This window comes from Coptis chinensis, chromosome 4 (genome assembly GCF_015680905.1).
Source record: "Coptis chinensis isolate HL-2020 chromosome 4, ASM1568090v1, whole genome shotgun sequence".
Lineage (NCBI taxonomy): Eukaryota > Viridiplantae > Streptophyta > Magnoliopsida > Ranunculales > Ranunculaceae > Coptis > Coptis chinensis.
Genome location: NC_141459.1, coordinates 62,222,952 through 62,240,087, shown reverse-complemented (window position 1 = coordinate 62,240,087; position 17,136 = coordinate 62,222,952). Strand labels below are relative to the sequence as shown.

General features: G+C 37.9%; 1 protein-coding gene across 1 annotated transcript; it reads right to left on the bottom strand.

The window, feature by feature from the left end:
• Positions 1–8,990: 8,990 nt before the first annotated feature.
• On the bottom strand, positions 8,991–10,968 carry LOC147504301 (uncharacterized). Its single transcript, XM_086605137.1, has 2 exons — positions 9,460–10,968; positions 8,991–9,236 (listed from the first exon to the last, which is right to left on the bottom strand). Exons 1-2 carry the CDS (start codon positions 10,966–10,968, stop codon positions 8,991–8,993), a joined length of 1,755 nt encoding a protein of 584 aa, XP_086461263.1.
• Positions 10,969–17,136: the final 6,168 nt, after the last annotated feature.

Here is a 17,136-nt window from a genome sequence, read left to right as displayed (position 1 = left end):
GTTGTTAAAGTATCAAATTGCAACCAAAAACAACAATTGAACTATAACTATTTTACAAATTATGTGAGGTTATACTATTTTCCTTGATTCTTGATGACATGAAGTAATGAAATAACTAGGTTTTTTTGCATTTTGGTCCTACTATTAATAGCAAAATTAGGATTTGGTCCACAATTAATCGTTTATTACACTTTGGTCCCAAATTGACAGCGGCAGTTAGTTGACTTTAAGTTGACTGTGAATTTGGCAAACGGGCCAAAGGGGGAACATGCTAGCATTTTCCAAAATGGCAAACATACCATGTGTATGTTTTTCACGTGATTGATTTTTTTTTATTATTGTTATTAAGATCATCAAATGAAAAAGGCCAAATCCTAAGATCCATCCAACGAGCACAGTTAACTAGCCGTTGGTACTTGTCTTCTACTTCACCTATTTAAGGCCGGCAATCAAGCCATCTTATACATCTTGTCTTCAAACAACTACCCACAAGTAAAGTACCCATTCATCCTGTTGAAATACTCAAAACTGAGATGGGTGGATCTTTAGTTGTAGTTTTCTCTCCACCAAAGGTAAGTTTTGAAAACTAATTTCTCTCCATTATTAATGGTGGATCTAAAAGACCAAACACTATATAAACACATAACAGGCAGGACCAAAGGCTAATTATATAAACAATTTTCTAGCTTTATCCCCCCAGAACTTAGGCCAATCAGCTTTACCCCCCCCCCCCCCCACCCCCCCCTTCCAAGTCAACCAAGTTTGATTGTTATCTTTTTGGTCAATACATGTAAAAAGACGTCATTACCTTTTGCCCTTTTAACAGTTTTCTAGGTTTACCCCCCCCCCCCCCCCATACAAGTCAACTGAGTTTGACCGTTATGTGTTTGGTCAAGACAAATGAAAAGACTCTAATGTCATTTTCTAGGTATAATTACATAAATACTCTGTGACTTTGGCAAAGACAAAATTGGAATTCAAATCATCTAGGACACATGTCATGATCTTGTGAACTCTATCTGACGGCTACCACCAATTCTTATCAAATGACATCCACACCCTTAACATTATGAAATTACATAATTACCCTCATTGTAGCATCATCTTCTCCAAACCATACAACGCTACCACCACCACCAACTTAAAAGACACAATTAAGCCTCAATTTAGCTAAACCCCAATTTTTTTAACCTCAATTTAGTTTAAATACCAACTAAAGGGTATTCTCCTTCACCAAATTTGTCATTTGGAAACCAAATTAGAAGGTGAAAGTGTTTGAAGTTTGTCCAATACAACATGTGAAAAAGCTAATGGTCTTCTCCTACCTTGTATGAACCAATAACACTACAAAAAAACAGTCAAGAAACAACGGCCCATAGCTGTTGTTTAAGAAGTAAACATGTGCTATATTCCGTTGTTACGGCTGTCACAAAAACCGCTGTAGTTTTTTAAATACAACGGCCCGGGGCACTTGTAAAGTTTAAAAAACAGCAACGACTTTTAACACTTGTAAAATAACGACGGTCGTCAGCACATGTTTCCCTTTAAATTCGTCCCACCTATATTTGGAATAGAACAACAGAGTCAAGCCGTTGTTTATAGGCGAAATGTTTCAGTGCTTCTTGCTGTCATTTATTTATTTAGCATTTTTTTTTGTACCTGATAGAAACAAAATATATTCCTATAAAGCTATAACTGAAGAACAGTAACAAAATATAAAACAATAACAAGAACCTAAATCAAAGCAAAATATTTTCATTGGATACTTGAAACTTTAACAAAAAAATCCCATCCAACAACTTGAACAAATCCTATCCTACAACTTTGTACATAACCAAGTCTTTCATATAACTTAAGAAAGTAGTTTAGATTACATTAGTAAAGGTTTTAGGCCATGTAATAGAAGATCCCATGTCAATGTCACTAAAGGTCTTTCCTCTAGCACCAAACAACTCAGCATTAAATTCTAAGATCTTGTCCACTATAATCCGATATGCATTCTCAGGTACATCATCTCGATCACCAAGCATTCTTCCAATGGCAACCACTCTTCCCCCCATGCTTTGCAACTCACACGTTTGTGCAGAACGTGATACCATTGGTCGCCTAGATAATGAATGACCAGTTGTCTGCGATGAACAAAATATGAAGTAATAAGAAAATCTCAATACGACAAACATGTCAACTAGCATATTCATGTGTAAAATCAAGAGTTGTATAACAAATATATAGCAATATTATATATTTATAGTTGATAACTTCTTGCAGACTCAACAATGAATAAGTAAACTTGGCAGCTTTATATATATGCAAGAGGGAATTAAAGCAAAAGAAACCAAGTCATTTACAACATCCCAAACACTGAAAGAAAAAAGAAAAAATCCAATGATTACAAAACATCAAGCAGACATCAGCAAGTGGCATCTTCATGTATACATGTGTAATGCTTCTTAATCACTGGTGCCTTGACTATAATGTGGGGAGCTCTTCATTATTTCATTTGGCATTGCTCAAAGTTAAAAAAGAAGAAAAGAAACCATATTGTACTCTCACGGTTCCATCTTACAAGATGCACTAGTCCAATACCAAGGAATTTGCTAGGATCATGTCCTCATATTCTGGACGCACAATTTATATTCCTTTCTCTTGTTTTTTTTTCTTCCTAGTCCTACCATCTTATTGGCTGTTCTATTATCTTCTCGCACTTGTATCTTTATGTTATATATATATACACAATATACAACTTAGATTTTCATCTCAAAATCTTAAGCGGATAACATAAATAAGTCTTATTGAATGCTAGCTCGAGTATAATAAGATGGCATCTGTACCCAGTAAGATCCAGTCCTCATTTCAACTGACCCTATCTTTTAGCAGTTGAATGATATAAGAGACTACCAAGTACCAACAAAGATGTAAACAGATGATGTTGGTCAAGTATACAAACTACCAACAAAGAGTTGTGTGTTATATAAGAATTTTGACTGATGGGCAACATGGGCAACATATCGTGTTAGACTTAAAATAAAACAATCGTTTGGTATGGTTGACTCAGTTGATAGCGCACAGAGGCATGAGTCCTAGTCAAGTTTTTGTCGGTAAATGACTAAATGTAATTTATACCAGCGTGGAAGCGCAGTTAGACTTATTGTTGACAAAGTCCAATCTAAGAAGTTCAAAACTTCAAACCAACCATTGGATTAACTAGAAACAACTACCGTTACAAAATCTTTTAAGTACTTTAGACTTTGGTAAAGGATAATATAGAAAACGCAAGCATTACTAAAAATATTAGTCGGCTAGAACTACTGGTTGGTTGGTTGGTTGTTATTATCTATGTTAAAACAACATAATAATATTATTCTTTCATCAAGCTAGGAATAAAGGATGAAGTACATTTTATAATTTTAAAAAGACTGTCATCTGAAGCTCTTTTTCGTTTTTGATAGCATTCAGTTTTAAGAGTTCCTAATATTTCTTTATCGCATCACTGACCTCAATTCACAAGTACAACCTTAGAGTTGTGGCTTATTTGTCAACTGGATCATTTATGTTCCTAGGTAACAGTTACTTTGCAAGTTTACTTTATATTTCGTTTTGGGTCCATAGGTAAACCAACCAGTTCCTAACAAGCGCACTACGGCCCCTAGCATGCAATAAAAAGCTACTGCAAGTTCAAAGATTTTGGATTTACAGCACCACTTAGAAAGATATATTGCTTTTCAAGTCCTTGATGTTTCTGCTAGTAACTTCAGGAATGTGACAACTTCCTCCACTGAACCAAGGTGATATCGTGCATTTGAGCGGTATCTTCCCACAGCAACAAAGAAGTAATTATCTCCCCTAAGATCGAGCACTAAGCAATATAAAGCTGCTGCTCCATATGCCCTAGTTGAAACAATAACAGTAAAGAGGTATGGACTAGCTTTAGACCTTGTTCTAAACCATGCTGGAGAGATTCAGGAGAAGACTCGAGCTTAAAGAAATCGGAGATGATGAGAGGTGGACAAACCAAGAAGACCGTAAGATCAAGGAGGAGGCTTTAGACCTTGTTCTAAACCATGCTGAAGAACTTCCAATAGTGGAGGATGACCAAGACTCTACTTTTACAGCAACTTTAGAGATGGCAGCAGTGGAGGCCAAGCAAGGCTTGACTTATAACACATTGGTGAAATGACTAGCAGGCAATGAACGTTGATGGTTCGGCTGTAGAGCTTCCAGAAAGAACTGCTTTTTTGTCTTTCCTTTCTAGATCAGAGAGAGTCTTAGATTTCAGATTTATAAGCAGATTGAGAACGAGAATGAATATGACTAGCCCGTGCCAGAGTGAAGTTCTTTTGCATGAATGTGACAAGCATTATCTTCAAACCCATAATTCATTGAATGAAAGGACTGCTCTTGAGTTCAGTTCATCTATCCCCTGTTGGTAGGAAATCCTTCTTTCATATTCGACAATAAAGTACTTTTTTTCGATACCTGGTGCCCAAGAGAAGGATTAGTTCTCAAAGGTCCGTCCTCTGAAACCAGATTCATTATATAATCTAAAATGCATTGATTGATTCATGTTGGTTGCCTGGCGAAGAATACCAAGGCATTTCGGATTCCCGGATGTGGGGAGAGTGAAGGGGCTGATTAGCGAGAGATGGCAACACCAATGAACCCCGTTTTTGGAGAAAAGAATGGGAATAAGTCTCAAATGGCCGGACCGATAGAGCCTGTCTGTCCTGCTCAAAGGTCTTACTCGTGCCCCAACTTTGAACCCACCCAGAATGGCGGTGGGTAGGTTCAGAATTACTAAAATAGAACAGACTCTTCCTTGACGGAACTTATACTTATAAAGTCACGCCAGTCGTAGCTTTCCCCTCGAGTGAGTAGCTGGCTAAGAAACACCACAGGGAATGACTCAGACGAGACCTAACATCCGGTTTGAGCCTGATTCACTACAATCGTGGTCAATCTTTCTCAGCTATCGAATCAGCCAGGGTTTGAAGAAGAGGAACAAGGATTTTTCTGCGCACGGATATGACTCAAACAAAACAGCCCTTCGAGGGGTCACTTGAACTAGATGGCCACGGCGATGGAATCTGGGACCGAAAGCTCATCCAGGCCAACGACGCACAGTGGAAAGGTGGTTTGGTCTCCCGCCTACCCTACCCGGAATGAGCTATGTGCAAGGGAACACAACAGCACTAAAAGTAAAAGTAATAGCACTAAAAGCACTTGGGCTGAGGTGATAGGGAACATAACAGCAGGAAGAGATGAATTGAGCTATGTGCAACCAACTATAATTAACGGTAAGCCAATTATTCATGTGGGATTATGTAGTGATAACATCTTTACGATTTGCAATTTACAAGTTAAAATGGTACACTAATTTTAACCAAATACCTGATCAGATGGAGAGTTCGTAGAGATTCGCGTTGGTGCTCCCTCATTAATTCCTTGCATTGCGAGCATTGCATTCGGCCAGGATGTATCTCCATTTGTGTCTTTTTCCCATCAATCACTTGCTATTTCAAATCATCTATTTGTCTTTGGAATTCCAACTTTGATCTCTCCGCTTCTTCGGCTGTCCTTTTATAAGGAGCTGCAGCCATAAGAGTGGTCTTGGAGACACCACTACCCAAGCCTAGTACTCGACCCCTTTCATCCTTTCCAAAGACCTACAAACTCATTTTTACCCACATTGGGATTAATTTTAGAAGAATAATTGTAAAATTAATATATAAAAAGTATATATTAAACAAGAAACACACCTCTACAACAGGGTCATGGTCCAAATCCTTGTGTTTGCTACTCGGGCCACGAGCAACAATTTCATTGATTTTTATCTGTAAAGTGAGAACAAAAGTAAAATCAGTTAAACTTACTTCTCTTGACTATAAGAATAGTAAATATATATTTCATACCATTTTTTGTCTGACTTCCTCTGAAACAAATGTTCCATTCTTTCTAGTATGAGTCACCACGAATATATCAGTTCGGGAAGGGGGATTAGTAGGATCATTAGCAACCTATGAATAAGAATATATCATCCCTTTAGCTCATACAGTTCTATAGCTCATACAAAAATGCATCCTTCTACGAACAGAAATTTAGTAAGATAAAATAAAACAAAAATTGTTCCACAACAACACTTAATACAACTGATTATAGAATACCCGTAGTTTAATCAAAACTCAGCGAGTGAATATTTTACTTTGCTTTAGTTTACTAATCAGGCATCTTCCATATAAGGACCTCCCATATAAGGACCGGCCTCTTGTCATATTTACCTCTCACAGAATCTGAGTGCATCTGTCGACTAGAGAATGAAGGAGAACATCTAGAGGCACATGTCCTAATATCCACAACTATGACCTATATGTTTAATTGTTAAAACTTAGATCTTACCCAACTAAAGGAAGGACAAAAGGATGGTAGACAAGCAAAAACAAGCAATTTGCTTATTTATGACCAAGAAATAACAAAAGAAAAAGAATGGGCTAAAGCATTTTCAGTATACCTGATTGATCATCCTTAAGGATTCATAGTAGTATTTGACTATAACTTACCATTTCTTCTACAGTCCTTGCTGATCCTCACCTACCCGTCGTGTGTGGATTCTTCATCATTTCTCTGTTTTCTTTCCCCCTTTCACGACGAAGGCATGCGAGCTCAGTTGACTCCATGTCAACAAATATATCCCACTCTTCTTTCTTCACACCACTTTTACGATTCCGCTTTCTCTATAAGATTGTATCATATTGGTCACAATGCTTCCGAAGACTAGAATTCCAATTTCTCCACATGTTATTTGCTTTGTGTAGTTGTTGGCTTTGATATTCTACAGGGACATCAAACCAGCTATACCAAAATAGATTCGGAAATAATATATATATATATATATATATTAAAATTTCGAATGAAAGACATACTCACCAAGATACCATTCCACAAAAGATTTATCGCTTCTATAGGAACAAGGGTCCGTTCAGAGTAGTGTGGAGGACAATGTTGCCTTGTAAGTTTCCCTAGTCGTGAAGCATATTTTGCTGCATTTGGTCCAACCGCCTTCCCATCAACATTGAATTGAACTTCTATTCTCACAGGAGGTGGGGTTACATAACAATATAGTAGATTGTTAATTATACAGATACATAAGAAATAAAATAAACTAGAGTGATAAGACTTCCAAATATTAAAAATCTCACCCTCAGGCTCAGGCTCATGCTCATGATCGCTAGATTGCTCCTCCGACATTAGCATTTGATCAAATGTTGGATGCGACATGTATACCTAATATCTATCATGCTCAAAACATAGTAATTCAACTTGATATCATGCTCAGAAAAAAACATCCATTTACTATTACTAATTCTGACAATCAATTCCTCCAAAAGAAACATCGAACAAAAAATATATATAAAAAATAATAATAACAAAAAACACAACAAAAAAAAACAATCTAAACCCAAGAACCATTTGTGGTATCTACTTCTTCCACAATGTCATTTACTAATTCTGATATCATTTCCTCTTCACTCATTCTTGCCTCAAAAACCAAAGGATCCTCAAATGCGTCCACACCTTCATTCAACCTCTTTGGAGCATCCAAGACAACATATCAATTGTCCCTTGTTGGATCCTTGCAGTAGAAAACTTGAGAAGCTTCAGATGCACAAATAAATGGCTCGTCATTTTCCTTATATTTTCCTTGGAACTTCCCAAGGTTAACAAATACTAAATTTGTTTCTGGATCAACCACACATCCATTTACTTTATCTCCAATCAGCACCCAATCGCAATAGAACACCACTTCTTTGAAATCAGAGTAATCCACTTCAAGTATTTGCTTAATGATGCCGTAATAAGTAGTTTGTTTCTCCACGAGGTTCTGATCCTTCGCACTTGCTCTAAAATTAGTAAAAGCATTCATTGAAACCCCACTATTTTGGGTTGACTTGGCCGTTTCGGACCCTGCAGTACAAAACATGTATCCATTGTGTTCATATCTGTCATACGACTTGGCTTCAAAGCTCGGACCCATAGCAAGCCTTTTCAAGGTCATCATCTTCTGATTTTGTAGTTGTTGTCTTAACCAAGGAACGTATTCCAATGGCTTTTCAGTTGCTACATTTCTTTTTCGACATCGACCCCTAGAAGGATGAGATGTATAGGGTTCAACGTATAACTGGAACTTCCTATAATTTAAACAACTTTAGATTTGAATAAATTTACATGTCAAATATTTGAAAGTAATGAAGAAAAAAAATCAGATTTTACTTATGCCTCCCATTCAGCATTTTGAGGACAGTGTTGCAAAAGCCATTTGCGCACTTGTTCGTATTGCAAATTGGACAAAATGTACCTTGTCCCCTTTTTATTAGTAGTGAACTTTCCTCTTTTATGGCTTCCTTTTCTCGCTTTAGGCATGTACTCCATGCAATATCTTACTGATTCTTCCATAATGTACCGTTCCGCGATACACCCTTCTACATGTGTCTTATTCATCACGTTCCCTTTGTATATTCTCATCATCCTGTTACATAAAATAAATCATAAACACGATAATTTCATATATGAATAGCATAAATGAGATAAATATATATCACATACCGCTCAAAATGGTACATCCATCGAAATGGAACAGGTCCATTAGTTAATGCCTCCTCCACCAAGTGCACAACAAGGTGTATCATGGGAACAAAAAATGAAGGAGGGAAGTACTTTTCAAACACACATAAAGTTTCCACAACACGTTTTTTCATGATCTCGAGCGTCTCACGGTGAATAACTTTTGAGCACAAGACATTGAAGAATAGCGACAATTGCAAGATAGCAAAGACGCAAAGGCTTATGCTTTTTGTATACATGCATTAGCAAACCGGGAGCAATTGTTGCATGAGGATGTGGTAATCATGTGAATTCATGCTCTTGAGTTGAAGCTCCTCCATATTCACATGATGTTTCCAGTTTGAACTATACCCCTTTAGGAACTTTCGGATCAACTAGAGTTTGACATACCAAACTGTTTTTCTGATTTCGACAAAGTTTAATGGAGCTTTAGGCAAGAAAATCTTACCATTCTCTTCGATAGGCCACAAGTTCTTCCTTATCTTCATTTCTTTAAGGTCTAGGGGATCTGCAAGACCATCCTTATTCTTCTCTTTTGTTCCCATGATTGTCCCAAGGAGATGTTCAGCAACATTTTTTTCTGTATGCATCACGTCCACATTGTGTGGAATAAATAACTCCTACATTTACACAAAACTGAAAATGTTAAAATACCTAATATATTATAATATATAACACTTGTAATGCGAAACATTTTAAACTTTCCTCCCAATACGTCAAGTCAAATAATTTTGATTTCTTGGACCATGCATATGAACCATTTTCATCATCGTGTGCGGGTCTTTTCCTTTTCTTGCTTAATTTTCCATACAATGTAGGAAATGTTTCCACCCTTATCAATACCTCAGAACCAGTCAAACGATTGGGCTTTTTTCTATGCTCTTTTTTTCCATTAAATTGCATTTTTTGGCTCCTAAACATATGATCATCTGGTAGGAATCTTCTGGTTGCCATGTAAGCTTCCTTTTTCCCATGTAATAGTCTGATTGAGTCGGTATGTACACTACAAACTGGATAAGCATACTTTCCACTTGTTCTACTACCTGAGAGATGACCCAACGCCGGAAAATCATGTATCGCCCATAGCAAAATAGCTTTCATAGTAAATGTTTTCTTGGCGTAGGCATCGTATGCTAGACTTCCAACTCTCCACAACTCAGTCAACTCTTCAATCAATGGTTGCAAATACACATCAATGTCATCTCCTGGGCTAGTTTTTTGGGGGATTAACAATGTTAACATTGTAAATTCTCGAGTCATGTAATAGGAGGGAGGAAGATTATAGGGAACCATCATGACAGGCCAACAACTATAAGAATTGCTATTCATTCCAAAAGGATTAAATCCGTCTGTAGCTAGTCCTAGCAGGACATTGCGTGGCTCACTTGAAAATTCAGGCCACTTACAATTAACTGATTTCCAAGCAGAAGAATTAGTAGGATGGCGCATGTAATCCTCATCTCCAACTGAATTTGCATGCCACCTCATTTTCCCTGCAATCCACGGCATTGTGTATAATCTCTTCAACCTTGGTGTTAATGGGAAGTACCTTAGCACCTTCCATGGAATTTTGTTCCCTTTCTTCCTAAGAACAATTGACTTCCATTTGCTTGCCTTACACACTGGACAAAACTCCCTAGTTGCATGCTCTTTCCAGTATAGAATGCAATCATTACGACACGCATGGATCACCTCATAGTCCATTCCCAAAGATTTGATCAGTGTTTTCGCATTATAGGTGTCAATAGGTATAGTGCTCTCCTTTGGCAAAATAGCTTTTAACATTTGAAGCAACTCTGTGAAACTATTGTCCGACCATCTATTTCTAGCTTTCATACTCATCAACTCAACTGTCACGGAAAGTTTCATTAATCCATCTTCACACGAAGGGTATAAAGGTTGTACTGCATCTTCCTTCAATTTTTTGTAGTAACCATTACCATGTATATCTTCTTCATTTTGTGTGTCATGTCCACCTTGAAGTTCATCCATACAATCATCTAATGACTTGGGATCTATATGGGCATCATTAACCAAATCAACCATCCTAGGGGCTGCACTTGAAGAAGTGCTAGGAACCCCCTTTTTAATACCACTAGTGGGCAATGGTTCACCATGAAAAGTCCACGTTGTATATGTCTCATCAATACCAAGATGGATTAGATGGTCACTGACTTCATGTAGAGTCTTTTTCCCATTAACATTACGACATGCTACACATGGGCAGCAGTACCATCCATCGTTTCCCGATTTGTTTTGAGCAAATGTGAGGAACGATATGACACCATCAAGATATTCCGTAGAAGCTTGAGGTGCTTTCATCCATGCCCTGTTTGGTGGTACTAAAGACATTCCTAATATACAAAAGAATGAGAACTAAATATAATATTAGCAATAAGCACAAGTTCAAGTTAGCAACTGCTAAATACCAAGACAAAATTTAATGGTATATCAATCATAATTCAAAATACTATCAATCACTAAAACGCTATATGATCAAAAGACCTCAATATATGGGGATAACAAGACTCATTAGAGACCGCAACTCTTTAATTTGGATGAAAAAAGAAAAAGAAAACTCTAGAAACAAAATTTGATCAGTTCTTTGTAAGTCATATCTTCTAGAAACTATATTGAAGGGATTATTTGATCAGTTCTTTGTAAGTCATATCTTCTAGAATAATCGTCATAAATATTTTTTCTATTTCTAACTTCTGGGCTTCTCAGTTTTATTTCTTTTCCTTCTTCTTAGATCTCGTGATTCACACTAACACAAGTCACACACTAACACAAGAAGATCACCTCTTAGTTTACAAGTGCACGCATTTACGCGGACATCGGCAAGGAAAGCAGAGGTAATAAAATCTTTAGTTTTTTTTTTACTGTTCCAGTTGTTATTATTAGTGTTATTTTCCTTTTATGTATTTTGTAGATCTTCTATACAAGGATTACGAAAGTGACTATAGATTGACGCTTACTGCTGACACCCCGCTTGGAGTATGGCTGCTTCCTTACCTTAAATATTTTCACATTCCATTTTATATTAAAGTCACTATATAGGAATCTATTGTTTTCAGTCTTACTAAACGGAGTGTTTGAATACTGATATTTTGCTTATATAAACACACACATATATACAGGGGGCCTTATATATACAGACTGAACCACTTTATTAAGTTACTTTTACTTTGTTGTAAAGGGAGAAAGAACCTATCTTGCTGCACTGAAGCTTGATACTACAGAGCATAGCCAGCATCCCATACCTAGAGAGGTGCTTGGGTTATTGAACCAGTATAAGGATTGAATGCCTAAGGAGCTTCCGAAGGGACTTTGCCCCTTACTTAATAAAGGTCTATCGACCACCAAATAGAGTTGGTTCCTGGAGCAAAGCCGCCTGCCAAGGGACCTTACCGAATGGCACCTCCCGAGTTAGCTGAACTTAGGAAACAATTGAACGAGTTGGTGGAATCGGGCTTCATCCGCCCATCCAAGGCACCGTATAGAGCACCTGTTCTCTTTCAGAAGAAGCACGATGGGAACCTAAAGTTGTGTATCGACTATTGGGCTCTCAACAAGTTGACGGTGCGCAACAAGTATCCTATTCCTTTGATTGCGAACTGTTTGATCAGTTGGGGTCGGAAAAGGTGGGGAGGCGAGGTCAACGATAAGTGGACGAGAACCAGTAGATAATTCCACAACATCCACATAAGGATACATTTGTGCATCATATTTGTAGTGTGCATGAAGTTGCGAGTCCTTGTGAATGCGGGGAGCCATTAAACCAGGCACTCAAAGAGCACCTGGTAAAGTCCAAGGAACTACCTTATGACCCCCAAAGAGTAGGGCGGCCGGCGTTGCAGCTTGCTTAGGCGCTATCATTATGGGTTTCGCCCTTTCGGAGTCTGTTTGTCCGCTGGGATTTAGTGTTCCTTAATGGATTCGAGTAAATATAGGTCGTGAAGTAAAAAAGAGTATGATATCGTTGTTCTTTGTTTCTTATTTATGTTTGCACAATACGGTAAAGCATAAGACCTTAACTTCACTGAAAGGAGCTCCTCGGACCGCCATTCCGGACAAGGAATGGGATAAGGGACGAGTTATTCAATACCAATAGTAGTTATCTTTCCTCTATAGTTGTTAGTAGTTAGGAGGTCTAATACCGAATGGTACTATTACCGTACTGAACACTAACTCAATCAATACACCGCTTGGACGAGGGCTTCCTTCCTTTCCATGACCTAATCCCTATAGGGCTGCTCAACTACTTAAGAGTCAACAAGCAGCCTATTTAGGGGACCAGTGTAAAGCCAATTATGGTATAGCATGTCGGTGTTACCTAACGAGAGCTCGGTACTGAAGGCCTTTCCCTAGCAAGTTGTCTCAATCACTGCCTTCTTGTCTAAGAACACGGTTGAAACCTTCAATGCAAACATCTATTATTAGAGTCTTCAAACTAAGGAAAAGTCTAGAGAGAAATGGTAAATAGAAATCAGAAACTCTCAATTACAAGTCTGCCCTCACTCGATTCCTTAAAAGAATTCCCGCCCTACCATGATTTACCCAAGACTAAGCACTGATGGGGACTAGACTACATGAACCTTCAATTCGGAACTAGACCACACATAAAGCTCCTCCATTTGCTGCTTTCTTAGTTTTCTTCTCATACTCCTTGAAGGGGTAAGCGGGGAATTCATACTGTGGGACCACTTGCTTCTTTCTTTATCCAACGAGCTCCGAATCTCCAAACTACAAGGCGAGTGTTAAATACGACTACAAAAGGCGAGTGCCTTATCCGACTACCCACTAAAAGTGGGGAAATAAGACGACCTACTTGCCGACTTGCCTACCAACTACACGTGGAAGTGCCTACCTACTACTAGCAAGAAGTGGAGGAACTGAAAGCAGGTACCGGATCTGAAACCAGTCTCATATAGCTGGCAAATTAATAAATAGGATTTGACTTAGTAAAGGCGGTATCAGAAAGTCACTTTTTCTATAACCCCCATCTTTTGGCTTAAAATAGGAAGTAAGTTCGTAGCGACGTTGGAAAAAGCAACTATTTGGAATCAAATTACAGCAATATGCCTCGTAAATCAGGCTTAATAAAAGATAGAGTCCTTTCATATCCCATCCTCGGACGTAGACTTTTAGTCGAGCTGAGTCACCAAAGTCACGGCAAGACTAAGTGGATTTAGAGGTAGAGGGAGTGTAACTAGTCATATTTTAATAGCCCATTGATACGCTAAAGATAGTTGGCATATGGCTATCTTTCTTACCTGGTCCATTTCTTTTCTGTCTCTGCCGGGGATAGGTTCTTCAATATCGGGGACCGTTAGGGACAAGAAAATGCTTTTGGAGTTCTAAGGTTTCAGTCCCAAGACCGAGAAAACAACTTCGTACCAGAGATAGCCTTCTTCCTTGCCTAGTATTCATTCTAAGGTGCAGGCCATCAGGAGTTCCTTCTTCCTACGAGGCCATTTTAGTTCGAAGTTAATAAAGTGCTCCTTACAACAAAGCCATAGCCAGTTCAAACCTTATATCTTGGAGTTGCCCCCGCTGTCGATCCAACCGAGGGAATGAAATTGTTGATGCATAGAATGCCCTGTGATGGACAAATTGTCGACATTCAAGTATACCCATAACCCCTTCCTTTTTATTAGTGCACATGAAAGGGAAAGCCTAACAGAGACTACCCACATGGTGATCCATTGCTCTGCCTTATCTGCTAAACTTTCAATTGATTGGCGCATGAACGGCATGTACGCGACAATTAAAGACGGTTTTGCCAGCTTCCGACAAAAGAAAAGTTGATCAGATAGTTCGTGCTAAAGTACAAAATGCCCCGCCTTTGATCTTTCCCTTGCCGTGTAGGTCAAGCTATAAGAGCATCATTGGACCGACAGATGACAAGCAATTCTTATGTCTCTACATCGCTTCTCTCTTTCTCACATTGACTAGACAAAGGTTTAGTCCTAAAACATCTTGTTAAGATGGAATGTTATGCTTATGATACCACGTATACCCAAGGATTAATTAAGAGGACGTTGAAAGGTATCCTAGTTGTATGCGTTACTACTGCTGAAATTTTTTTTGAGCAACCCAACTGATTTTTTACAGTGACTTAAACATTAAATTTGTAATCTTTGCGGAAAAATTCAACCTTTTAAAAAAAAAATTGTAATCTTTGAGGAAAAATTCAACGTTTTAAAAATAAATTGCAATTGGATTAATATAACAACAACAAATTCAAATTTTCAACTAATAATAGATATTAATCAAAGAATTAAGATCAAAATATGTAGTACCTGCTAATTGGATGATTGAGCAAAACGCATTCCACCAAAACCCCCCAAATCGAAACCGAAAAACTGATGGGAAAACAAATAAAATAATTGAAATCTGAAGAATTTATACAAAAAAATAAAAATAAAGTGTTAATTGTCGCAAATGAGAGTACATGATTACCTGAAACTAAGCTGTTGATGACGACAGAATGAGATGAAAACAACAATCGAGATTTCAGAATGAACCTCAATATCTATTTCTCTCTCACACTTTGTTTAAGAATGAAAACTATCTGTTTTGTTTTGACGAAGGCGGATTCTCAAAATAATATTTTTCTTATTTGCCCAATCGAAATTTAGCCGCGAAGTTTAATTTTTTGAGAAATAGTGGAGCGAGAAGTAGCTTTGTGGAAGCTCCAAATTCTAATGTAAGAGGACGACGGCTATTGAGTTAGACAACCACGGCTATGGGCTCAAGTTTTATTACGTGGGCTATTAACCGTTGTTTATGCCCGAATACACCTGTTGTTTTTTGGCCAATTTGGTGTAGTGTAAGTTGTTGTTTAATGTTTGGGGGGTTAAGTCTAATTATACTAATAATTGAGGAGGGGGTAACTTTAATTAAAAACTTGTGTTTTACAGTTGATCTTTTATGCAATTCCAACCGTTGGATAGACTTGAGGAGATGATGACACGTGTCTTAGCTGAGTTTGACTTCTAAGAGGGTCTTTGAGAAAGTCACGGGGTATATATGCCATTGTACAAGCAAAGAACAACGAAGTCTTTTTACATGTATTGACCAAAAAGATAACAGTCAAGCTTGGTTGACTTGGATGTGTTGTGGTCTTGGGGGGGGGGGGTGTAAAACTAGAAAACTGTTAAAAGGGCAAAGGGCAATGAAGTCTTTTTACATGTATTGACCAAAAACGTAACAGTCTAGCTTGGTTAACTTGGATGTGCTGTGGTCTTAGGGGGGGGGGTAAAGCTAGAAAACTGTTATATAAAACACAGTTAAGACTATTCACTGATATGTTGTTATGTTTTATAGGTATGTCAGTTCTACAAAGAAGAAGGGCAATATGCTTCAAAATGCCCTTACATTGGTCTTCACTACCCAAATGCACTTTGCTGAGGTTTTATGCGTGTGGCTATAGAGTATAATGAAACAGGTACACTAGAAAACAAGTATCTGAAGTGCTCAGTGAACTATTGTAGGGTTGTGTAGGAGATCTACACCAAGAAAGAGGTCATTGTTTTAGTCTGTCAACTATGCAAGGAACAATTTCCTCTCTGCAAGGAGTGTCACCTATGTGATCAATGTCATTTACCTAACTTAACACTTGTGCAAATGTGTGTGAGTGAGTGAGTGAGACTGGATATATTTCCTATTGTAATAAGTACTTTACATGAATAAAAATGAACTTTCTTCCATTTAAAACATAAGTAAATCACCAAAATGCATTTCTTCATTCATTCAGCAAGTCAGAGCAATACATAAACCAAAATAAAACAAGTCAAAGCAATGAAACACCACCAAAATGTCACAAAAGCTACAAAGTATCATAACCAAGCTACATCATCTCAAAACAAACCAAACAAAGTACCATAACCTAGTTTAATCAGCAGAGTATCATAACCAACATAAGAGGACACCAAAAAGTATTGCAATCATTGTCTACAAACACAGAGCATGTGATCATAAGTACTGAGGCTAGGATTGAGTTAAACACTCACTGACAGCATGAGTAAGAGTTGATGGTCCTGGTGTGGAGGGTGTTTCTGCTTCTTCATCAATCCTAATCCACCAGTCTAATCCTCTACCACCTCTAGCACCACCATTTCATTCAACTTCATTCTCCTGCACATTCTCAACTTCAAAATTATTTTGTTGTTGGTCTAAATTAACATTACCAGCTTCTTCTTCATTCTGATGCATATTCCTACCACCTCTAGCACCACCTTTCCTGCCACCTCTAGCTTAACCTCTAGCACCCCCATTCCCTTCACCTTCATTCTCCTGCACATTCTCAACTTCAAAATTATATTGTTGTTGGTCCAAATTAACATTACCAGCTTCTCCTTCATTCTAATGCACATTCCTACCACCTCTAGCTCCACCATTCCCTTCACCTTCATTCACTTGCACATTCTCAACTTTAAAATCATTTTGCTGGTCCACATTGTGCACCCTACCACCCCTTGTACCACCTCTAGGTGCTCTAAGTATATCATTAAC

Excerpts from the sequence above, each read along its gene's own strand:
- LOC147504301 (XM_086605137.1), bottom strand. The coding sequence starts at position 10,968 with ATGTCTTTAGTACCACCAAACAGGGCATGGATGAAAGCACCTCAAGCT. Across the intron at positions 9,237-9,459 it reads ATCGTTTGACTGGTTCTGAG|GAGTTATTTATTCCACACAA; the intron begins GTATTGATAAGG and ends GTGTAAATGTAG.